Source organism: Leptosomus discolor, chromosome 2 (assembly GCF_034619465.1).
Source record: "Leptosomus discolor isolate bLepDis1 chromosome 2, bLepDis1.hap2, whole genome shotgun sequence".
NCBI classification, from domain to species: domain Eukaryota; kingdom Metazoa; phylum Chordata; class Aves; order Leptosomiformes; family Leptosomidae; genus Leptosomus; species Leptosomus discolor.
Genome location: NC_141392.1, coordinates 31,871,436 through 31,896,674, shown reverse-complemented (window position 1 = coordinate 31,896,674; position 25,239 = coordinate 31,871,436). Strand labels below are relative to the sequence as shown.

Genomic DNA, 25,239 nt, shown 5'->3' with positions numbered 1-25,239 from the left:
ATCATGGTAGGTAAGTATCGTTTCTTACAGATAAGGTTGCTGAGACACAGACAAATAACATGCCCCCAAGTAATACAAGACACAGAAATAAAACACAGCCTTTATTTGTTATAAAGAAATTAGGGAGCAAATTGCAAATGACTGTTTGCCTCTTCCTAAGACTGCTACTGCCTAGCAACGATTGCCTGATAGGATAAACATCGTTAACTGTAAAAAGTTTAATGTCTAAAAGACATTAGGAGTGGTGATATGCAGTCTTGAGGTGTCTCTGTATCATTTTAAAATATTATCTGGCTTTGCATTTTGGGTCTAAGAGTAGTCCCAGCCTTGCCCATGGTATGTGTATGCAAGTGTGTGCACAATCCTATGTATATAATGGAATTTGTATTACAGCAATGCTAGAATTACATATGGTAGGGAAATGCTTCTGCAGCCAAAATAAAAATTAGAGATCTTGCACACTACATGCAGAAGCTTCTCAGGAAATCATTTGAGCTCACTCTTCCTGTCAGGCTGGGGAATATGCCTCTTAATTTCCCCTGACAGAAAACACGTCACCTCATCAGCAGCCCTAGAAAACGAAAAAACATCCCTGCCCAAAAGGACTGAGTGCCAAATGCTTTCATTGTCACTGCAGCAAGGGAAAGAGGGAGAGGAGGGGTGGGCCTCAGAAATTTCAGGAAAAGAGAATAATTTACCATGCTACCTGCAGAGTCCCACTGTTATGCCTTGTATTGCTGCAAAATGTTCATCCTCATAGTCAAGGTATGACCCTTGAAGAATTAATTTGAGCCAGAGGGTACACAGCCATTTAATTCTAAAAGAATGATTTCTACTCCTGAGTCTGGATAGTGTGAAATTCTCTTACGGTCTTGGAGCCAAGGCAAACACCTTGATACAAAATCTAGACCTGCAGATCTCTTATGTATTTAAGTGACAAGAGCAAGTGCTGCTCAGTCACATACTGTGCTGTGCTGTGTTAACCTGTAGCAGTGGTAGTCTCATCTGAAGTTGCTGTGCAGTTTCTTAAAGGCGTTGCAGCACTAATAATAACAAAATTTAATTAGTTTATTGAAATATTTGCTACTGCAATTTGGCTTAAATGACTAAGATATTTTAAATAAACAACATTCTCTTGAATAGTTACTTTTCTAAATCACCTACAATTACATTCAAAGTCTGTGTGTCAAATGATACATCAGGACAGAGGATCCTTATAGAAAAATATGGCAACAATTATCATTCATATATTCGTATTACTGGGCTGCTTTTCTTTTTATAAACCAAAATTATGATAAGGTGAGAACATTTTATCATCACTCTGCATATTTGTGGAACTCTTACACCAACCTATTTTTCCCCACACTAAAGGAGTAACTTTGTAAGTCAGAGTGACAGAGACCAATGGTGTATGTATATATGCACACCACCTCTGGTAAATATATTAATGTTCTATTTTTATATAAATATACTACAATGGTCCAGCTTGCTATTACAGTGAAATTACACAGTCACGTAGACGACTGCATAATTTATATTGCTGCATAAATGGTTCTAGTTCTTGTGTTGTGAAGATAGTTTTCTGACTGTGAACTGTGTGGAAACTGATGCTGTGATATCTGCAAGAACGTTCGGACAGCGTGAAACTCAAGCCTGGACGTTTTTACTGTCTCTTTCGTTTTGGTGAGGATTAGACTCTTGACATGTAGTGGAGTAGAATTTGTTGGAATAGTTCAGGGCTTCCAAGACTTGCTGAAGTGATGATGAAATCTATGGCTGGAGGTTTTTCTGTCATATAGTTGGGTGGTCAGCTGTAGTGTGACAGAAATGGTCTCAGTTTTTTATTTGTGAGTTGGACATCTGCCAATCATTTGGCTAAAAGAGGAGTCAGAGGACCCTTGGGAAAGAGTGGGACACAGAAATGTTCCAGCAGTCCGGAGGTTGTGCGTCTTCTGCATCCAGCCCCATACAGATGGTGACTGCAGTAGATGATTAGTCCTTTGTAACGTATCCTCAGCAGGATGCAAAATCCTCCCAAGTTATGTATATGTATGTATAGGTATATTCTGTACCCAAATACGTGTATTACAAACATAAGTAATGTATATACATGTGCCGAGTATAGTTTGGCACATTGACATTCTGATCTGGATGGAGATTTTTATTATGTGTAGTTCTCTAAGTCCAAAGTATTCAGATCCGGGTCTTGACCAGCAATGAAATTATGAATTTTCGTTTAGGTACGTGTTGTGACTTTGAACATTTTGGAGCCAAATTTACTGGCTGAGGCCTTTCTTTTGCATATGATATTCATGACCCTAATAATAATGTACTTTCACTGGCTTGGTTTCAAAGATTTGTGCATTGTAGTAATTTGGGAGTTAAGAAATGTTAAAACGATGTGAGTGGCTATTTCAGTATGAATGAGTTTAGCAAAACTTACTGGCTTTAGAAAATACAACTGCTTTTCTTCTAAGATGCATCCAGAAAGCTAACAGAACTTGCCCATCCCAAAGTTTTGTAGAATCAGTCCACAAATGCCTGTTAAAATGAAACATAATTTTGATAAAGAAATCATTCCTGATTTTAGCTGTAATACCTTGCTTTGACTCTAGAGAGTATGTCTGAGGGCATTGTAGCAGTAGGTTTTTTTGTTCATACAGATTGTTTTTTAACAGGTGCTATTTTAAAATTCTATAATGAAAGTATTTATTAGCAAATAAATATAAAAACAATCTCCCTAGGGGAGGAGGGGATTGTGGTGGTAGTTGTTTTACCTTGCTTGTTACTGGCAGTGACATGATGCAGTACTATTTAATAAAATATAATTTCTGCAGGGGTGGGATTTTGAAGTCCTTGATATTAGCACTTATAATCCTGTATAGGTTAAGGAGTGAAGTAGTGCAGTGAAAATAAGTCCCAAGGGTGTAACTATAGGATACTGTTTGGTTGTGTATTGCTTGTCATGCCAACATGAAGAAGCAGGCACATTGAGAAGAATATGGTTGGAGAAATTTGAGGAATATAATTGGGGCATGGTGGTGAGACTGATGCAGAGCAGACATCTCTTCCATCTCCTCTGGTGCCTCACATCACTTTATATCACTCATTTGAAGATGTCTAGGCATTTCTTAAAAATTATTCAAGTTGGAGTTGAACCGGAGAGTGGGAATAAATTATTTGTATTGCAGAATTCCTCTGTATTTTAAAGATGCTTACATTCAATGTTAATAATGAAGCTCCTCATTTAATTCAGTATATTTCTGCTCCTTGTAACCAGCCATAAATTCTCTACAGTCTTGTATGTGCTGATACACTAGAAAATGGTGCATCTTGTTCACTGTTTCAGTATCATGGAATAGCCAGGGGAGTTCATGCAGGAGGCATTTTTACACAGGACTTTTGCCTGCAAAACAACTCCAGCAATACCAGTGTGAGGTTGCATATTTCTGTCTCATACAGTGAGAGCTAGGAAGAAACTTTTTGATGTGCCTTCAAGTGCAAACAGTTGAGTTACAGCTCAAGAAGTCCCGCTTCCCATCATCTTAGCTGTCACAGCATAGGTGCATGCTCTGAGCCTGACCCCTCTGTGAAGGAAGATGTCATAGTTCAAGGCACAACGAAAGGTCCTTCAGGTCCAGCTCAGGTGTCAGCTGGAATCCAGCAGTGCCATCTTCCACAGCATAACTTCAGTGATAGTCCTTAGATACAATGATCTTATATTTGCGATATAACATAAGAAAAGACAAAGTATATGACAGTACGGTTGGAGACCACAGTTTTTAAGAGACTGCATGCAATCTTATAAGATGCACAGAATTCCTGAGGAAGTCGATCTTGTTAGTTGGTGCTATCACAGCAGATTCAGTTTGCGACTTGTAATCTTTATGTGGGCAACTGGTGGCAGTCTGATTCCTAAATTTGCTATCTGTCACTCATTTATGACAAAACACATTGTTACCTTAGCAGTACCAGAGACCAGATCGTAATAATGTCAGTAGAAATGTGTAATGTGATATTTGCTAATAGTGTATAGCATAGCTCATGAATACTTGGCATTTTCTTCTTCCTAGTTGCTATGTAGTTTAAAGAGAATTTTCTCATTTGAGCTTGTCACTTCTGATACTGGTTCACCCTTTAATGTCTTCCAGCTTGCCACTTTAGAATTCCCTCCGAAGAAGCTCTTTGGAAACAAGGATGAACGAGTGATTGCAGAACGACGGAGTCACTTAGAGGTAATGCCAGGTTTTTAACAGGCTTCTACAGTGTATTTAGGCGGAGTACTCTCTGCTTGACCAACAGAACCATTCCCATATGGTCAAAGTTAAATAGCCTGCTTGTAAGTATGAAGTTACTTGCTGCCTCATTTAACACAGGAGATGGCAGCAGTAGATTGCAAAGTAATGAAACATGCCTTAAAAAAGAAATAAATTAATCCTAGTCTAGGAAAAAAAGCATCTCTCGAGAGATATTCATAGGAGGTACATTTATTTAAGAGGGAAAGGTTGTGGGTGAGGTAAGTGTTCACTGTAGACAGATGGTCTCTGTGCAAGACTAGATTAAAAAAAAAAAATGTTGCTACTTTAAATGCAATTTGTTAGGTGAAGATTTACTATTTTATCATAGTTACTATATGCAAATATCTAATGACAGAAGGAAAGCGATATTTAGACATCTTTGAGCTTTATTTTGTAACCCAGCTTTCTGAATGTATTCTTTCTTTCAATTAATTTTAAAAATTAATTTTATTGTGGACAAGGCTACTGAGTTTGAGGTTTTGGGTTTTTTTGCTTGTTTTGCAGTGCCATGCAGATGGCGTAGTTTTGATTCCTGTCACATATTAGGTTTTTATATTTTGATGTTAATGCATGTGTTACTGCAGCCCAGGGACAGGAGGTGGGGTTTTGGGAAAGAAGAAGAGGCATGAACAAAGACTAAACCATACACCCCATAACTGTATTGTAGCCATGTGGGGATTACCTGATCATGCCATCATTGAGAATTACATCCTTTGTAGAGCTAAAGTAACATTAAGTGGAACTTTAAAGAAATTAATATGAAAGTAGATTGCTTCCAACTGGAATCTTTTCTTGTATGTTTTGATTTTTTTTCTATGTACTTTACCTTTTCTTTGATCTACCAACAAAACATTCTCCCACTGACTTTTGATGTGAGGCTGTCTTACATGTAGCACAAGATGTAATCTATTTTTTTTTGTTTGTTTCATGTCCTCTATAGAGGGCATAAAGGCATGGCCACATTCCAGTCTAGTACTAAATTTGCATATTTTTGTACCAATAAGAAGTTTAATCCCTTGATCTTTTTGACCTTTCATTGATTTACTAACAGATTTTATTGTGATGTTTCTAAATGTTAAAACTGCTGCGTATAGTAATACAGCTGTATAGAGAGCTGAAAGTACATGATGAAAGGATCATGGTCATATAGTACTTCCAGCTCTCTATATAGACAGTTCTTAGCTTAAAATTAACTTGTTATCTATTTTAACTAAATTAAGTCATTAAAACTTTACTACTTAGATATTTTGCAAACTTAATAATATATGACCACTGTTCACATGAATATGTTTTGTCATAGGCCAGATAGTACACTTGGCCATGCCACTCAATAATCCCGACAAATCACTCGGTGTTGGAGAAACTGAAATTCCCCTGTGGCTAAGGAGAGTTAGATAAAGAGGACAAGGAGCCAAGCAACTATTAACTATCCTTGCCATGAAGAATTTGATGCAACAAGCTGATCAAAACCGCCTTATGTCTGAATCTCTAATCATAGTATTTTGTTTTCACTATATATTTTGTAGTGGCTTGCTCTGGCTTTGCAAATGGCTGGAGAGTTTCAACTAACATAGCTGCAGCGTCCTTGGTGAAGAGTGAGAGAAACCACCTAAGCAGTGGTGGTTTCCAAAGTCACATAATGCTTTGAAGGCTCAAAGCACATCTTGAGTTATACTGGGAAAGTACTTGGCAGGCAGAGAAAGTGCAATAGTGGAAGATGGCACAGGCACCAGTTCTATTTAAAATACTGGCTGTTCCTGCCTTGTGGTTTTCAATCTGGTATGAACCTTAAGCACACTTCAGCGAGCTAACCGGAAACTAGTAAATGGATGGATTCCCTCTGTAAGGGACGTGGTTTCTTGGCCTTTTGACCATAGCACGCTTGTCACGTGGGAATTCGATCAGGTCATTAGACCTTGGTAACAAGCAGAAACATGACTTGTATTCAGTTGGCTTTCATACCTGATCCTGTATGTTGATTTGCTGAAAACCCTTTGCAATCTCTTTCAAGCCTCACAGGTGATGGCGATGTTATAGCTGTGCTATGGTATAAAAGCTTATTTGATTGCTCCATATGGTTAGTCAAGAGCTAATGAGCTAATACAGCATGTTTAGAAAAAGCAAAGCACAGCTTCCAGGCCAACAAAAATGTATATTCTGATCCAATGTCTGAGCTGACTTTATTGACTAAAAATAGATGACAGCCTGACAAATATCAGTCTAAGTGTTCTGAACAATACATATTTTGTATTGTAAGATCATTAGTAGAACTGTCAATCCCGGTGGTGTATGACAAAGAAATTACTCTTCTCTTCCAGTTTTTACATTAGGTATTTATACAACTGGAATAGGCTGTGACTTCACATTGTTTTTCCTGAACTTTTTTCAGTTGGTTACTGAAATGGCTTTGCAGGCTCTTCCTTTACATCAAAACTAAATTGCAGCTCTCAGCCTGATCTGGGAAAATGAAGCAGGTAGAATTGGAGTCATTGTAGGAGCAAAACTACTCTTCCAATTAACTAAATATACAATAGTCAGAGCTGGTTCTAGTGCAGATACCTGAAGTGTTATTTTATTTGGTTTACTTTGGCTTTAGTCAGGGAAATTTTCCTTGTGCCTAATTATGAAAAGATTTGTCCAAAACATCTTTTGTGGGACAGTTGACGAAGAGTTTAGTTTTTTCCTGCACATCACCTTTTGGATTCTTGCCACAGAAGTAGTGCTGAGGACAGCAGGGGTGTTTGTGGTACCTTTCAAGACAAGTAGAATCAGGAGGGCTGGCTGTAGGGTTTGCTTTGTTTTAAGATTGTCATGTAGAGGTACTTTATTTCAGCTTGAGATGAGAAGTGGGCATATTTCATCATAACGGAGGTGAAATTACTTGGAGCAAAAGACTCCAGAGAGCCCCAGTTGAGGCTTGTGATTTAAAATTACTATAAATGCAAAGTTTATGTAAAACATTAAGTTCTTTTATTTATCCTAGCTGATACAAATACTTAATAACCAAAAGCTTCACAATACCTTCGTGGTAGGAAAGCACATTACGTGTACTATTTTTGTGAGAGATCAACCTGAGAAATCTTTGATCTCTAGTGTCATATGCAGTTGCAATGTAAACACTTTTGCTTTGGTGTTTGTTGGAATAATATGAAGTCTTTTGAGCAATATCTTACATTTCCATAGAGGTTTGGAAAAATAACATGCAAGTTTGCACAAAGGTTTGGCCTATACATCTTAAGAGAAAACACCTAAATTGTATTTAAAATTACCTATCCAAAATGCCCTATTGCAATCTATTAATTTAGTATTTCTTCAGGGACCTGTTGCAGGGCAAAACTCTAAATTAATTGTTCCGCAGTCTAAAGACTGTAATTTCACTTCAGAGCCAAGCTTGCTTGATTAAATCCACCTTAAATGAAACAGCCAAGAATTCTTTTGATTAAAGTTAATGAATAGAACTTAGTGTGTATCTATCCTTTCATGCAATTAGAAATCAGTAGATAAGAGTATAGGAGCCTTTTTAAAATGAAATCAGATGATGTATATACTTTTTTATTTTTTTTAAGCAAAAACGTTGTAAAGGAAACACATGTCATAAGAGATTGGTCATTCACATTCAGTGACTGTATCTGTTCCTGTTGTAACTGCAAAATATCTTTTATTCCTTGCTGAGTTGCTAGATCTGTGGATGACAGTAAAAAGTTGTTTTCCTGAAATCCCAGCTTCTTTAGATACTGCATTTCTGTATCAGATCATTCCCCTGATTATTTTTCTTCTTCTCTTAGACTCATGCTTTGCTGCATTAATGGAGAGGATGATTAGCCTCAGTTTCCCATTGTGCAGCCAGAAAAACTAGGCAGGAGTCTAAGCTGACATGGAGGTTGAGTCGTGTTTCCTAACTCCTTGGTCAGAAGCCTTGCAGTCATGGACCACCTGGACTTTATTTTTCACTCTTCCTGTCACCAGTGTGCTTAGGAAAAAACAGTTGTGACGCTGACAAAATCCCAACACGTTGTTGCTTAAAGGAAGACAAAAACTTCTCCAAACCTTAGTCTGTCTCCTTGTTTCTGTTCCCCGTTTCCCATTCCCTGTTCCCAATGCTGCATTTCCTCAGGTTTGGTTGTGGACAGCAAAGGGGAACAAGCAAAATCCCCAATTGGGTATGCACCACCAAGACAGCTCAGCGGTTGGTAGGAGTCCTGTGTTTCCTTTTGCTGTTGCTTACAGAGGTCAGGGAATGAAAACAAAGTCAACGTGTAACAGTGTGGTAAGGTGAGCCTATGTCAAGTTTTGTAGGAGCACATACATCTTCCTGGCATTGTCCCTGCTCTTCTTTTTTTCTTGGTACTTCAAACCTCTTTAAAAGATAGACACGCTCAATTTATTTAAAATTAATAATACAATTGTCCTTAACCTTCTCACTTCCTGATGTGTGCTGATGAGGTTTCCAATGATAGGTGTTAATGCAAGAGGCAGAAATAAATCTTGTATGAACTGCATAATTCAATTTTACTCTCAAATCTGTAGAACTGGCTGGGGAAAGCATCATAGACACTGAACTGACTGAAATATTGCTGTTCCCTACGGTCAAAATTAAGCTTCCAAAATAAGATTCTTTATCTTAGAAGCCAAATGCTTTGTTTTGTTTTTAGTTTGTATTCTCACTTGAGTTCCTTTGGAGGTGGTGGTTTCCAGGGTATTTCTTTGGTATAGGACTCTAAAGCTAGCCACTCTGGCTTTCCCCTTTAAAAATGAGATTCTGCTGGTTTTACATGGCTCCAAGAATCTGGTTCATAAGGAAAACATGGAATAATGAAAATAGCACCTTTCCTTGAACTGGAATTCATTCTTATTATTTAAATGTGTTATTAGTTGCAGATTTAACACTTCAGTGACAATAAGCCAAAGGGGGGAAAAAAAAAAAAAAAGAGAGGAAATCTGAGGGGGAGAAAAAAAATCCCAAAATATTTATTGACAAATTTGGGCAAACAAAGTGTTTCAGTCTGTCCGAGACCTCATTTCTTGAGGTTTTCCTTGAAGTCATGAGGGCAGGAACATTTTAATGATATTTTAGATGATTCATCATTTGAATGTTCAGTATGAAGTTCATGAGTACATCCCACTGGCCTTTGTTTCGCAGCCCCGTCCCTTATTATGTTTAACTGAGATAATGTGCTTCATGCTAGTTACAGGTGAATTGATGTTTCTATTGCAAAAACACTGTCAAATGGGGTCAGAGTTACCATTTCTGTTTGATTTTTCGTGACTATGACACCAGTCACAAAGACCTTTCAAAGCTACTGATTATGTGTCAGTTCAAAGTGATTATTAAGAGGAAATGATTAGACTCCAGTATCAGCTTACAACAACATCCCTAATACCAAAGCTTTTTAAGAGCTTTAAAGCCAGCTGCTCACCAGCCTGGCTCTTGCAGATTGAATGTTTGCCTCTGACGGTGAGGTTGTAAATACTGTGCTTAGAAGCATCTCAGTGAGATGGACTTCAGAAAGCATTCAGAATACATTTGATAATCATTGAAAGATAAAAGGAAGCTTTTCCTTTTGTTACAGACATGAATGCACACCAGATATGACTGCTAGCACAAAACCAAACCTCTGCAAACGTCAGTATTTGATAATCCTAGAGAAAACTGTTGCATACCCATAGTCTGAACTACAGAATGCAACATCTTGGAGTAATGGTTTTAATTTTCAATAGAGGAATAGGGATGCAACAGGAACACAGAAGGAAAGAGCAGAGGCACATCCGCAAAGACAAGAGAAAAGCGTGTGTGGTTAGGCCATATTGTGAATATCAATTATATGAAATCCATGTCACGGATCATTTTCTAGATTAGGTATAGTTAGTCTGCACCAAGTGCCTTTCATAACCTCTAATAACCGTTTAAAAAATTTAACAAAAACCCCTGCTTTTCAGCAAGAACACTAAAGTCTTGCCTTGCCTGCAGACAGTAAGACTTTGCAGGTAGCCATCTGAGAGCAGTTTCACACATCAGGTTCCCATCCTTCAGTGCATCATCGGGGCTGCCCAAGGCACCTGGCTTTTCTTCTTTGAAGCAGCAGCCCTCAAAGAGGAGTTATAGCAGCTCTCGGCAATGATGCATTTAATCTTTTTCTCGGGGGTGCTGCATCTCATCTGAGGCCCTGTTGGCTTCAAAAAGTGAATAAATAAAACTAATTATACCTATTGATTACAGTCACTAGGTCCAAATAAGTAGAAATTAGGACTTTGTGTACGTCAGCAGTTGATCCCACACCAATAAAATGTTACATTGATTAAATACCGTAGACTCTCAGCCAAGCCCACAGCAAATGTGAGACATTATTCTTCTAATAGCAATAGATAATAAAGATGATTGTTTAGAAGGAGTGAAAGCCTGGGGTTATTTTCTGGATGAGTTAATTTTAAGCTCTGGTCCAACAGGCTACTGGATGCAAAAGGAACAGTGAGTGTAAGCAACCCCTTGATCTTATTTGCTCAAACTCAGTGCCTCATTTGATAGTCTGAAACTCTGTTTTGCAGAGTTTGCTAGAGGTAACTTTACATACCATACATACCCCTTTACAATAATTTTGGTGTTTCTTTAGGTGTATAACTTCACCTCTCTACCTCAAAAACTGGATCTTTTGTGATAAAATGTTTATCTCCATTACAACCAAAGAATTCAATAGGGTGTGCAATTCAGAGGCCTTTTTTTTCCTTTTTAGAGATTTCAGAGTATCAGAAAATAAGGAGGTATGTTTATCCTGATTTAGTAAGTTCAGAATATGTCACAGCATGTAGTTTGAACTACAGTTTAGCTCCACTTCCTAGTGTGTTTTGCTGTCGGTTCAGAATAAATTTCCCAACATCCTCCTACAAATCAAGTTTTGAAGTTGTGTACCTTTATTGGTCTCCAATAAGGGCTCTCCATATTCAGATGTAAGCAGATGAATAAAGGGAGTGCTGGACCAAGGACACTGGGTTGAACTCAGTGCTATCCATTTTCAAAGCAAGCGTATCAGTCATCCTCCAGCATCTGATTTCGCCAAAGGAAGTGGAGGGTGATGCATGTCAAGTGCTTTGGTAGCTGTTTGCCAAGGCCACTCCAGCAGATGACACGCTGTCGCTGCTGGCCTGGGGATGCGTGGTAAATTCAATCCTGTTGTTCTTTCTGAATAGATTTTGACAGAACTTGTTTTGACTTGTGCTCCAGAGCAAAGATTGGTTTCCTTCACTAGTCAGGTCTGTTTTGATCTTTTTTAATATGGCCATTCACTTCCAAAAGAAGACTCACAGTGATAGAGCACCTGTAAATCATAGCCCTAGCTGCCTTTTTTTTTTTTTTTTCCCTGCCAGCCTACAATTCTGTTTTCATTGGAACTACTTAAAGTCAATGAATATAAGCTTTTAGCATGCAGGCACTGTAAGAAATATGAAGTCCTGTGGTTTTTAAATGTATTTCAGGCAGAATAAGATTGTAATTTGGGATGTAGACTGACTTCAGAAGTTAATTCAATTGATGCGGCATAATAGTAATTCAACATAATGTGCTCATGCCATTAGACTTGCACAGAAAAATGCTCTAAATAGCTATAATGAATAGTTTGGATTTTGAAAACCTGGGAGAGCAATTTCACCTTGAATCATAACTGGCATCTCTTAGAATGCTTGTACATTACAAAAACTCAAAAACGTGTATGAATTCAAGTAAATTTCAGTACCACCCTGGGTAAAATTAAATTTTAGTGGCACTCAAGCACTTCTGGAGATGTAGTGGTAAAATCTGCTTTCACCTGTGTAGCTGTGGAGGAAACTAACCCCGATTCAAGGAATCTGCATTATGCTGTTCATAAAACACATAGGGAGAGTTTCCCAACAGGCTAAAAATGTAAGTCCTGGATTTTTAATGGAATTTAGCTGCTTAAACAGCTTGATTCTTATCCGCTTAGTTCCCAAGTCATTTAGGTACCTCTAAACATGCCCAGAGGAGTGGTGTGTGTGGTACTTTGTCATCTCTCTCTGCTTAGGGTTAAGTCCACCACCAACACAGACTGCTGCAGTGTTAGTGCCACTGCAGCGGCAAGACCACAAGTCTCCTTAGCTTGGTTTTGTAGCTCCAACAAAAGCAAAGGCTAAATTCTTTGCTATCAAAGTAAAATTTTGTTTATATAGATCCAGTATCTACAGCCATGTTAACATTTGGGAGCTATATAGATAAATCTGTTCACTAACAGAAGAGCTATGTTACGTTTTTGGTAGGAGGTTTCAACCTCATGTCCTCCTATCCAGCTCCTTAGTTTGGTCTAACAAGAGTTTACATAGATGTATCACAGTCAAATTAGCAAGATACTTTCTAGAAAATTTAAAAAAAACCAAACAAACAGCATAATTTGACACACTTGTATTATTTCTGTTAAGGGAAACCTGTAAATCCTGCTTTCTTAGGAAACATAGCCAGCCCATGGCACAGGTAGCTGGACCCTAGAGCAAATGTTCTGCTCCCCACCAAAGCTGTGCCTGGCTGCTGCATCCCCAGCAGTACTGGTTCCTGCAGTGCCAGGCTTGCTTTCCTCCACCAGTAAGAGGACATTCGTGCAGGCAATGTCTATCAGTGAGACAGCTGGAAGTTTCACATAGGTGTGCTTTGGGAGAGCCAGCGATGTGCGTTGTGCGTGGCTATATGTAGAATTTGGTTTGGGTGGAAATTGTTGGTGTGTGGGGTGGAGTTGTATGTATACATGTAAGGCATGCAAACGCAGGGTAAGGTGATACTGATTGGGAAGCTCTTGATTTTAATTTTTAAATTTTATTTATTTTTTCAATGACTACTAGGCGTTATCTGTACACAGCCTCACTTCTGATTAGGCCTAATCAAAGTGAGCAGGAAGGCTTTGATTAAAACGAGTCAATCCTTTATTCTTGGCTTGTGTAATGTGAAGCCCGTTAATCTAGCCTTGAGCCTAATTAATGTCTGCCAATCTGAAGCGAATAAGCCCACCCTTTAATATTATGACTCCTGTGGCAGTGACTTGGCATTTTCAAACATGTGAATCTGTCTTTATTCTCCTGAAAAATCTCTTTGTGCTCACACAAGTTGTGTGCGACTAGAGCGGGGTCTCTGGTACCTATGGGATAGATGTGTTCTGGAGGCATTTGTTACCTCTGACTCCTCAAGGAAGCTTTGCACACCTTTGACAGTGTCTAATACTGTAGATTTTTGTAAGGAGAACACAGCCATCCTGGTCTTTCTGTGAAAAAGATATCAGCCCAGGTGATCGTGTCATGACTTTAGAAGCTTTCTCTCAAAATTTTACACAGAAATAAGATCCTTCAGGCACCAGGTAGTCTCCAGGGCACTAAGTCTTTTTCTGATTGCTATGAAATCATAGCTGCGCGTAATGACCTAAGGGTGTGTGCAGGAGATAAATGTGTATGGATCCAGAGGTGACATTAGGTACTTCTTGAAGGGCCTGAAATATTACTTGAGATATTGAGTGTCACATGCTGTCCTGTCACATATTTTACTCACAACTGCTTTATGATATCTTGCAATATATGTCAAGGTGTTGGGGAAAAGAATTGAAGCCTCATATTATCTTCATTTGAAAAAAAAAAAAAAAAAAAGAAAACCCCACAGAAAACCAAAATGTTTCTAAGCTAGTTATGTATCTGGTGAGCAGAGAGTTGATCTTAATCTTGAATGGCTGGAGGAGAAAGATACTAGCCATAGTCTGTGTATGGTCCCCTATTCTTTCGAGCTGCTGCACTCCAAAGCAATGCCACCTCATATTTTACATTCTTGCTATCTGCCAATTCTTTCCCTGCTTGCTCAAATTTAATAAATCCAGAAATGGATCTGAAACTACTTTTAGAGAGCTATCAGAGCATTGTACTGGCAATTACTCACTCCTAGTTAGCCAGTTTAGCCTCAGGTAGTCCCCAAGGGAAGAGGAGATGGTTTTAGTGGCAGGCACAGGGCAGAAACTTAACAGCAGTGAACTGAATTGTGACATGGAGGGCTGAAGTATCCTTGCAGACCACAAGAGGAGCCTGCTGGGACCGCTATCTGGACAAAACACCTTGGTTTGGACAGCTCAAATACCCCTTGCTGTGTAAGGTTGGGATATTTGGTATAAGAGAACCTGATCCCTTGGAATTCAGTTCATAAAGAAACTTCCTGTATTGTGGCTAATGGCTTTTCTTGCCCTCCACACCTGACCCAGATAATCCAGTCCTGTGTGACGTCTAAGATGTGCTGTGTGTCCTGGATAAGGCAGAGCTGGCTTAGTTTGCAGCCGTTTTCCTAAGGGTTCATGTCTTCTACACTCTTCCAGTGGTATCATAGGCTGCAACCCCAGCTTACCTCCCTATACAGTGTGTTAATTCCCTCTGACTTTTGGCAGTAAGACAAAAATAAAACAACCCACAAGGAAGAATTGGGTCCAATGAGAAATTTGAATTCTCTTTTTCTTGGGAAGATGTACCATCTCTTCTCGTCAGATTCTGTATATAGCATCACCCCAGACAGGGCCCTTCCCCAGCCTGAAGTCTCTTGTGGGACACCATTGCCTGTCAGTGCATTTAAGCCAATCTTTGTTTTTTGTCAGTAGAGACTGCAGTTAATGACAATAGCTGACATTTCTGCAGTGTTTTGTGTTTGAAAATCCACCCGGGAAGTAATTTTTTTTTTTTTTTTTTCTCTTCAAGACACCAGTGGAAATATCCAAAATAGAGAAAGTTGGTTAATTTGGGAAAGGCTCCCCAAATGTTCGTTTTCCTTTGCATATGCCCAACAATTTCTTTCTAGGAGACAAAGGCAGGAGATGCACTCCCATTTCTGCATTACAGCAGGCTCTATTTGCATGCGTTGTCTTCTAAGCAGATCCTTATTTTTCTGATCACGGATTGGAAGCGAAGCATGTTCCTCTCTGCTAGTTTTAGGCTGGAGTCTTCCTGGGGAAGATCTTACTTTGCAAATACCTAATGTGGTTTTTCAGAGTCAGGGAATATGCTTCAATCTGTCTTTTTTTCATAATCAGATTCCTATCCTATAGAAAACAGCTGCTGATGCCTCCATATGCTTTGCTCTATGAATTATTCAAATCAGGATTTGATTTAAAGCTTGCAGCACTCAACACTAGTCAACAGAATGATTATGTGATTGGTGCTGAGAGAAACTGGCATCTATATTAAAGGGAGAGAGGAGCCAATGCTAGAAGTTAGATGAGCAAGTTAATTAGTCCTGTCTCTGCCACTGGTGACCTTCTGTGACCTTGTGGTAAAGCTTTTGACTGTCACATTAATGTGTAGGTGTTGAAAGGGTGGTATTGTTTCAAAGAAAATAACCTATTGTTTCAAAAATGCCCAAAGCCTTGTAAGGTTTATCTTATTAAAGTTTGTGGTGCTGTCAGCTCCCTCAATTATTAGCAGATGATACATATAATACTAATAATAAAGTGTTACATTTAAAGAATTTAAAATGCTGACCTTTTTGAGGAAATTGCTAGAAACAGCAGTAGGAGAGAGAAAGGTCAAAGTTTCTTCACTTTCTGGAAGTACTAGAGTTGATGAGGTTTTAAACACACCAAAGTTTAATGAAAAAATCCAATTCTTGCTAAGCTCTGCTATTGGTCTCTGAGGCTGTCACTGTTTGCAATGGGTTGTGAGAACAATGTCATTGAACTGAATTCTTCTTTAATATGCCACAATTGAAAGGATGATAAGAACACTTTCACGTTCTAGAAAGCTTTTTGATTGTAATAACTTTAAGTTTAAATTAAGTTATGGATTTATATTAAAATGTATAAAATTATGAGGTTCCCACATCACAAAGTAGTGCAAAAATCATTAGAATGATTTTGCTGTGCTGATGGATTGAGCACAAGGTGAACACTGGCCTACTGCTAAAAAGATGAACCCTATTAAAGTGGTTTTTAATAAGCTTTTAAAGTCGTTGCCATTTTGCTATTCACATAATTAAAAGGGAAGGAAAGCTACTTGAACTAGTAAGTAAAGAAAAACCTTTGGGCCTCGCAACATTTTCCCCAGTCTTGTTTCATTTGCGAACACTTGGAATGCAAAGCTAAATCTTGCAGTATGGCTGTCATAAATTTTAAGTTAAAGGCCATGGAGGTTGTAATGCGTGCCAAGAGGGCAAAACCACTGCTTTTCTTATTTCAGATTTTTTTTATAACCTGGCTTTCTATCTTTTAAGTGTTTTTTACATGTGAAGAGTATTTCTATTCCCTAAACTGGTGTTCCTGAATGTATGCTTAGACTGAGCAACCAACATGATTGATGTGTAAGTTACTCATTTTATATCCCTGTTATAGTGCCAGGGTCCTGTGTCCTCACATTGAGGCGTTTACAAATTTATAATTAGGATATTTTCCAGCAAACCAGCAACATAACAGGTTGAACACTATTAGTGAAATGAAATTCCTAACTGCATTTGGAAGAACGCTGACTACTAGACTAAATAATCCAGAACAAATGACTAGAGTTTTGAAAGGCTAACAAATGAAAATGAGTAATAAAACCAAGCCTTTTGGAATATTTGTAACAGTTATCTACGGGTTTTTTTCCTTTCTAAGGTAATCATACAAACCTAGCAAAAGTAGGATTTCTATAAATAGTGCTTTGCATACTAGGGACAATGATTTAGATGCTATCAGTGAAGTGCTGGTAGGAAGTCACAGCACTAATTTGTATAAAATTTGGACATGTTTCTATGAAGGCACCCTGAGCTTGCCAGTTTCTGCTAAGAAGTTTTTTTTAAAGGAACACATCAAAAGATACCAGAGTGCTTCCTACTGAGTTTTAACTCAGCACAAACAACACTATTCTGTAAATAGCAAAAAATCATATCTGCTGCTGGAAATGGATTTAACATAAAAGCTTTGAACACAACTCTCCCCCTGCCCACCAAGTCCTGGCAGAGGAGAGCCTTTCATCTAGCCTTACTCGCACTCCAGCAGCTTGCAGTGGCTTCCTGGGTTGCAACATAGTCCGTGTCAAGTCCTTTCTGGATCCCTAAGAAAGTTTTCTTTCTGTCATCTCTGGCACTTGGTGTTGATGTGCTCCTGCCCCTCTTCTAGCTTGCTGTGACTCTCATCCTCTCCCTATCCCATCTGAATTTGGGAAGCATCTTTCCATACACTGGTAAGGAGCACTCTTCCTTTTCTCCTACCACTTTCTTCCACTTTGTCATCCACATGGCAGCCAACAGGACAGAACAACCTTCCCCCTTACTGCCTAGCCACAGCTCTTTAATTGAGGCATATGCTTGTGGTGTGAGCAAACACTTCTGCCATCAATCACTGTTTCCCTCACTACGGGACTTAACTCCTAGCCAGCATATCTGGGCAGAACAGCCTTTATTTCATTGAAGCAACAGCTCCTTTGTGTCAAGGGCACATCAGCTCTGCGCTATGCTAACACATCAGCGTTGCAAACAAGGGCAAATGCAGATATGGGATTTAAGAGTGCTAATTTTCTCAGAGGTGGTTGTTGAAGAGCACATAATGCCAAGCCATATGGCTGGAATCCTTCATACAAAATGAATTCCATCATAATCTGGTAGGGTCTGCTTGTTGCCGTTTTCCCAAGGATCTTTTTCATTTTCAAAGGGTCTGTGACATTCACTGAGCAATTCCTGTGTGCAGATCTGGGAAAATAAAGTATACCTGCTGTTCCTAGTGTTTCCCTGTCAGATAGGTATATACTTACAGTGAAGAGATTTTTTTGCTCTGACATTGAGCTATCGTGCCAAAACAATGAATAATGGCTCTACAGGAAAGGTATGATTGTCAATTATCTGATCATACTTACCAAGGTGAAAGCACTAGGTTTTGTAATGTCTGGCAAGAAATTTTGGTACCTTTGAGCCATCGTTAGCCATAAACTGGAATTACTGCAGTAACTTTTCAGCACAGTGCTAAAACTCTAATAGGATGCCATGTTTTACATTTGATTTTCTACTATATTCATCCTTCAGGCATTACTGGATTGGGACTTTTTTTAAAGGGGCCTACTTTGTGAACTAATTATGACAAATGTTGATGTGACATCTGTTGCTAACTTTAAATTACCTCTTAGTCTGTTGGAATTAATCTTGAAGGCATTTTTGTAATGAAACTTTTCTTCATGAACATTAATACAACCGGTGGGAGATCTGAATAAAAGAGAAAATTCACCAGTCCTGCCAAGAGAATAGTTTATGTGTCAGCTGCTTTTTTTGTTGTTGTTTTTGTTATTCTGCTTTCTGTGATATTAATACAGCTGATTTCCAAGGCACTTCAATAAATAACAGGTTGTTATACTATGGAGGAATTCTCCTTGAGAAGAGGGTGAATAATAAGGACTGCTTCACAAACATAGAACCATTTCCATGACCCAAAATCTGCTACATTCAAATAACTAAACCTTGTAGTCTTCAGAGGAGTTTGTGCTCTTCTGTCTTGCAGATGTATTTTCCACTGCATCCAAGATTTGTGAATAATTTCTTGAGTTTTCTTCTTCTGTGGTCAGTCTGTAGCAGACCAAAGGATTTTGCTCCTGATGAGATTTCCCTTACAGCTATTTGGGTGACGTTGAGTACTTCTTTAGCACCAGACTTATCAACATTTTACCTACCGTGTTTCATTCAGAAGTTACAAATATGACATTAAATCATTCTAAATGTTTGTAATAATTCAGCCCATATGTGAAGGAAACCCCATCAGGTTTGTGAAAACTAACTTTGTGTTAATGTGCATCTGTCACAATTTCTCTGAATACAAATGGATGCAAGTTGCGCAGCGGTTGGTGAATACTAACTTTTAGGAAGGGAAATACTTCTTTTGTGTAAAACTTAAAAAAAAAAAAGTTTAGAGGGCAGCTCAGTGAAAAGAAAGATGCTGGTAGGTTCTTGGATAATATGGAAGTTCTGCAATCTTTGTACAGATGGCCTTGATCAAAACAAATCCTTTTTGATGCAAGGATTGTGGAGGCTTGATGAGGGAAAGATTTCTGAAGTCCTTTTGTGTCCATATGTACTGAAATTCCTGCAGAATACATTGGACACTTGCACCTGCTATAGTGTTTGGTAATGGTAGACGGCAGTATTAGCAGGTCATGATTAGCAGAAAGCACTACACAACTACAGAATAAACCAGCAAGCATCACACAAGCACAGAATAAAATAGTTACTAAGCTTGGCAAAGGAAGAAAGTGGAAAATACTTCTTTTCTGTTTTTCCTGAGCTTAATACAGACATTTCAGTAGACCTGTTTTATGGATGGATTTAAATGCTGATGGTTATTAATAGGACTTTTCACAGTCCATGGAGATCTTGTTTCTTTTTATTTTTTTTATACTGCTGTTGATTTAATTCATTGAACTGGTTGTAATCAATTTGATCAAGTAAACCTTACGATATTTTGCATTTCGTTCCACAGAAATACCTCAGGAGCTTTTTCTCTGCAATGCTGAAATCTCCATCGTCTCCGCTGCACATTGATAAAGTGAGGCTAACCCTGTCAAAACACACCATCTGCGAATTCTCACCCTTCTTCAGGAAAGGCGTTTTTGACTATAGCAGCCATGGGACCAGTTAACTTTTGGGCCAGGACCCTTCTACTAGAGGAGCACAGTCCAAGTGGTGCCTTTGCTTTTGTGATGCAAGACAAATGGGGCAAGAAAAATGGTATCTTCCTCCATACCTGGGAAGTTGCATCAAAACAACTCCAATTAAAGAGGATGTCCCAATGCTAACCTGTGTTCTTTACCAGCTCTCATATTAGTGCCCCCATTTTCCTGGCATGGGTTATACAGACATTTTTGTGTAAGTTGGCTCTGTAATACTGTACAAAAATTCTGACTCTCATGCTGAGTTGGAGTCCACCCCTTAGCAGGAGTGCTTCCTTCCCATTTGCTCAGACAATTTGTTCTGGTGGTGCGAGAGCATCTCGTGTTCACCGTGGCGGTGTGTCATGCTGACAGAGGGTTTCTGAGCAGCCTTTTGGTTTCTGTCCAAGCTCTTCCTTAAAGAACACTTCCTCTTTTGTTTCCTTGTAGTATATTGTGGTGTTTAAGGTAATGCTCATACTCCACTCTTGTTTCTTTTCCCTCTCCTAGACACACGTTCTAACTATTTGATTGTGTAATTGTATAGTTTTCCACAGAAGAATAAAGGGCCTGGGTAACTTGAATGTTTACAAAAATATATGCAGCAGAAAGAATATAATTTAAACCCTGTAAAAGTCTTCCACACTTGGTGGTTTTGAAGCAGAACGAATCACTCGCCATTAATTAAGAAGCAGAGGAAGCAATAGTTACCGAAGAATGCAGTCAGCATCTTTCAGATTTTCTAATTACCCAGACTGTAAGAGGATACTGTGCACTGTACATAGCTCATAGCTATGCATAAAGCTAATGCAAAGTGCTATATTTCTTTTTGTGAAAAATAGCTTCTTCACAATAGCGTAAAATGTGGGGTTTATTTGCACCAATTGAAATTTACAGGATTTGCCTAATAGTACTTTAAAATTACTCAGGACTCATTCAGACTTGCACATGTATATACAGGTAGAACTCGTTTTATATTGCTGCAGATCCAAAAATATATATACATTGTGACTGGAATTGAGTATGTGTACAGGTTAATGTATAATTGGTTGTATAAAAATCAGAATTGAACGACTTGCAATTATTAAAATGTATAATGAAAGGTAAGTTTTGTGTGCCATTTGTTAGGAGCGTGAAGCATTATTTGTGAGTTGCCGTCACTGACCACTGGTAGGTCTTGGTAATCAAACTATTTCATGTTGTAGAAAATTATTATTAAAACCTAGAGTAACAAGACTAGTGACATTTTTATTTTGTAACCTAAACTGTAGGAGCAGTAATGTTTTATATTTAATACCATGTATAAAGATAATTGGGTTCCATTATAAGCCTAAACTGTTACATTAAGCATTTCTAATTTAAAAAAAAAAAATTATTATAATGGATCACTTAAATTTTGAGAGTATTTTTATTATTTTGATTCATTTCAGTGAAAACGAAAGTTAGGGTAAAGTTTCTAAACCACTAGAGCCTTATTATCAGCAGGGTAAACTTTAATGTCTTTGGATATAGAATCACAGAATGGTTTGGGTTGAAAGGGACCTTAAAGACCATCTAGTTCCAAAAGCCCTGCCGTGGGCAGGGACACCTTTCACCAGACCAAATTTCTCAAAGCGCCCCATCCAACCTGGCCTTGAACACTGCCAGGGAGGGGGCACCTGCAATGTCTGACTTTGTCTGACTTGGGCATCATAATACCTTCATCTGGGAGCCGGGTTTTTAAGCTAAGCATTCCAATCAAACCTCTTGATTCCTAAACTGGTTTTGCCCTGTCCCAGCCATTCCCTGTCTCTCTCCTATGCTTCTGAACTGAAGTGCTAACTTCACCTGCACTTCATCACTGACAGAGACCCGGCCTCATGATCTTTACCATGCCCTGTGATTGTCTTGGACCTCTCCGATCTCTCCGAGGGCCTTTCTGTGCACATATCACCCTCCTGACCAAGAGACAGTGTCCTCCCTTCCTTCACCCCGCTGTATGGCTTTGCTTGTGCTTCCTGAATCAGACAGTGGAGGTTGGATGCTTGCTGGGTTCCTATGGTGAGCTCAGTAACTGGAGTTTGATGTTACTGCACACGTTAATGGAAGATGGTAACTTCACTTGGCTGTATTACCCTGATGCCCGTATGAGTGCTTCAGAGGCAGAAATTGGGCATCGTATTGCTGGTTTTAATGTTTGAACCTAAATATCACTTCAAAAACAAGGAGTCTTTTTTGTTTCTTCTTCTCCCTTGGCCTGCTTCCCCTTCCTACTTCATTGCAATGCAGTATGATAAAGAATTAATGCTTCAGAGTTTAAAAAAAAAAATAATTAATGTAACTATAGAGCATTATTTGCTGTGTGCCGCTTCTATGAAAGGACCTGGTAGGCCAAGAAATGGCAAGCTGCCCTATCTGCTGCACAAACCCACGTTCTGCAGATATCCTACCTGAAAAACCACCAGCGGTGCCAAGAACTTTCTCATGGCAAGCAGCGCAGAGCCTGACAAGAAAAACTCCATCGTGCCACATGGCAAATGCTGGTCTGCAAGAAGGGTTGAACACGCAGGACTCCCAGAGGTATGTCCCATGCTTCATGTCACTTTGGATTTGGAGAAGCTGTTTAAGAAAAACACAACTAGACAGAGAATCAAGTCAAGTGAAAAATACGAATATTCGTATTTTTCACATGAATTTAAAAGAAGACTTGTACTCGTCCTGTCTACAGTATGAATTAATTCAGGGAGGACCAGATGCTCTAGTGGTATAAACCTGCCAATAAGGTGGCTAATTTATGTTGGCTAGTTTATCTGGCCTGCAGTGTTAAATGTGTACATTGCAAATAACAAAGTAAAGACTGATTAATCACTCCATTTAAAATGTCATCAAGTTAAAAGCTACAGAATTGCAAATGTAAGCATGCAATTAGGACCACAACCCCAGGCTACTAGCTTTTCCCACCTTCTTATCTATCCTTCAGTCATATCCAGAGTTTAATCAATGACCACAAGCTCAGGCTAGACTAAGAGGCATCTTTTCATAATTTCATCAGTAAAAAATATGATGGCTTTTTATAACCTGCAGTCTTTAAGCCCAGACTTCATAAGGTTTCAATAGAAGCTGTTGAAATTATTAACCATTTTTAAGATATTCCAACTGCGTTTCTGTGCAGATATCCTCAGGCTCTAAAATTTTCCATGAATTTTATTTTCAAAATATTGTCACTTTCAAGAACATTGTGCAAGTTATCTCCAGGGCTGGTACAGTTTTATTTTGTTTCAAAGTGCCTCTGTAATTGGGCTTGTGGGCTTCACATCAGCAAAGTCCTTGAGCGAGACCTTAGCTTCTGTATCAGGACTATTTATATTTCAAGCTAAGTGTGTGTTTCAGTGCTCTACTATACTGGGGCCATTGTTCTTACCTGTGCAGCTGAAGTTGTGCCTCCATTTAAGTTACTAACCCACTTGGCTCATAACCTTGCTGATCATACAGGAGTTTTTCATGAATAGGGTTTCACAAAAAAGGCCAAAAGGCACATTGGAAATGGTGCTGGGCTATTTTTCTGCATGACAACTTGATCAAGATGCCAAAAAACCTTTGGGCAAAGCCTTCTTATTGGTTTTGACCCTCTACTCCTTTATCTGGAAGTGCTTTTCCTCTGAATATGCTGCTTCTCATAGGAAAGAGGTAGAGCAGCCCCCAAAGCCCTGCTGCGAAATGGCTCCTGGCACTCCCCTCACTCCACAAGCTGCCCTGTCCTGAGAGCCTGCAGGGTCAGTCCTAAAACCAATGCTTAGCTGCCACTGTTGGAGATGATGTTAGCTATGAGGGTCTTCAGAACTGCCCTAAAAATGTGATGGGAGAAAAACCCACCTGTGTAGAGGTTGGCTGGTTACTTCAAGTTTTTGCAGTTGTTGCAGATAAAATAGGGAACTGAAATAAGTAAATTTAAGAAAATTCCAAACAGACAAAAAAAAAAAAGGCAAACACAAAAAAAAAGTGTGACACTACATGTATTGCTCCAGACAATCAGACCTAATCTTCCCAGTTTAATCAGTGGGCCTTTAAAAGGTATTGCAGAGTTTCCTATTTGCTGTCCATGCAACCTGTCCTTTATATGAGAATCAGAAATATGTTTGTACTAGACTGTGATAAAGCTTGAAACTTTGTATGCTGGTGGATCACTGAAGCCCCCAAATTGGAAGAAATTAATTATTTTTAATTTGGCAAGATTCTTGTGTCCCCCCTGTGTGTGGATTCTCTGTGTTTCACTAGATCCTGGGGGAAAAAAAAAGTTTGATAAGCTGTAGAGCAAAAATCTGTTGGTTCCCAGCCTCATCACAGGAAATAGATGATGTTCCTTTGCAGGAAAGTCTTCATGAGCGATTAAGATCTGTGCAGTTGCATAGACCCTGAGTTCCTAGTTCCCCGATATACTGGTTCCTACCACTTCTTTTTTCTTGTTTTATTATTTTGAGAGAGTGTTGTGTTATAATTGGCTGCAGAACAGAATTCTGTTGTAGATGCATCTTTTGTTTTCAGTACAATGAAAACAAAGTTGAACAGAAAAAAAGAAAAAAAAAAAAAAAGAGAAACAGATAGGAAAGGTGACCTGAAAATGCTTTTCATGGGAAACAGGTAAACTTCCATGATACCATCCCATCTACTGCAGTTAAATCAGTAAAAAGGCTTGTCCAGATGGAGAATACCAGATCACAAAAGATATTGTTCTTTTGTCTTCTTGAGGTTGAGTTTTAAAACAGTTTTAAAAGGAATGGGTGTGTGGGGAAGCCTTATAAGGGGTCACATTAATGTTTGGTAAAATGGAGGCAAGATTTTGGACTAGAGGCTTTAGCCTCTTGTCTCAGCAAAAAAATGCTAGCAGCAGCATGGGAAGCCCTGTTTCTGTTTTCTTCTTTATAACTTTATTTTCTTTATAAACACTGACATTCTTCTCCAATGTCATGCTGACAGCTCAAGTGTCAGCTCCTTGTAGCACAGCTTGTATGCTCACACAGAGTTTTGGCAGCATTTTTGTTGTTGCTTTTAAGAAATCGGTCTTAGCAAAAGAAATAGGTCTAAGAAAAAAGTCTACAGAGTTTCTCAAAGTCCTTCTGAGTTTCTTTTGATAGCTTCTTCTGTCTTCTCCTAACAGTTTTGTCCAAATGGCTTGTTCTCATTCTTTGTAAGGTTTCGATTATTTCCCTTCTGTTTTCTTGTTTTACAGACAGTAAAGAATGTACTGGGAAGAGCTGAAGAAAAAGAAAACCCTTTATTATTTGAAAAGAGGTATTTATCTCATCATCTTCTGATCTAGCAAAGTGGAACACGAGTTTTTGATCTTTTTACATAT

General features: G+C 38.7%; 1 protein-coding gene across 1 annotated transcript in view; it reads left to right on the top strand.

Annotated features, from left to right (window-relative positions):
* The window catches only part of KIF16B (kinesin family member 16B), a 142,953-nt gene extending 123,050 nt beyond the window's left edge, over positions 1 to 19,903 (top strand). The window contains exons 28-29 of the mRNA XM_086460387.1: positions 4,152 to 4,235; positions 19,739 to 19,903. Of these exons, the coding sequence (XP_086316513.1) occupies positions 4,152 to 4,235; positions 19,739 to 19,897 (243 nt within the window). The 3' untranslated portion in view covers positions 19,898 to 19,903. The remainder of the gene's footprint in view (positions 1 to 4,151; positions 4,236 to 19,738) is intronic.
* Positions 19,904 to 25,239: the final 5,336 nt, after the last annotated feature.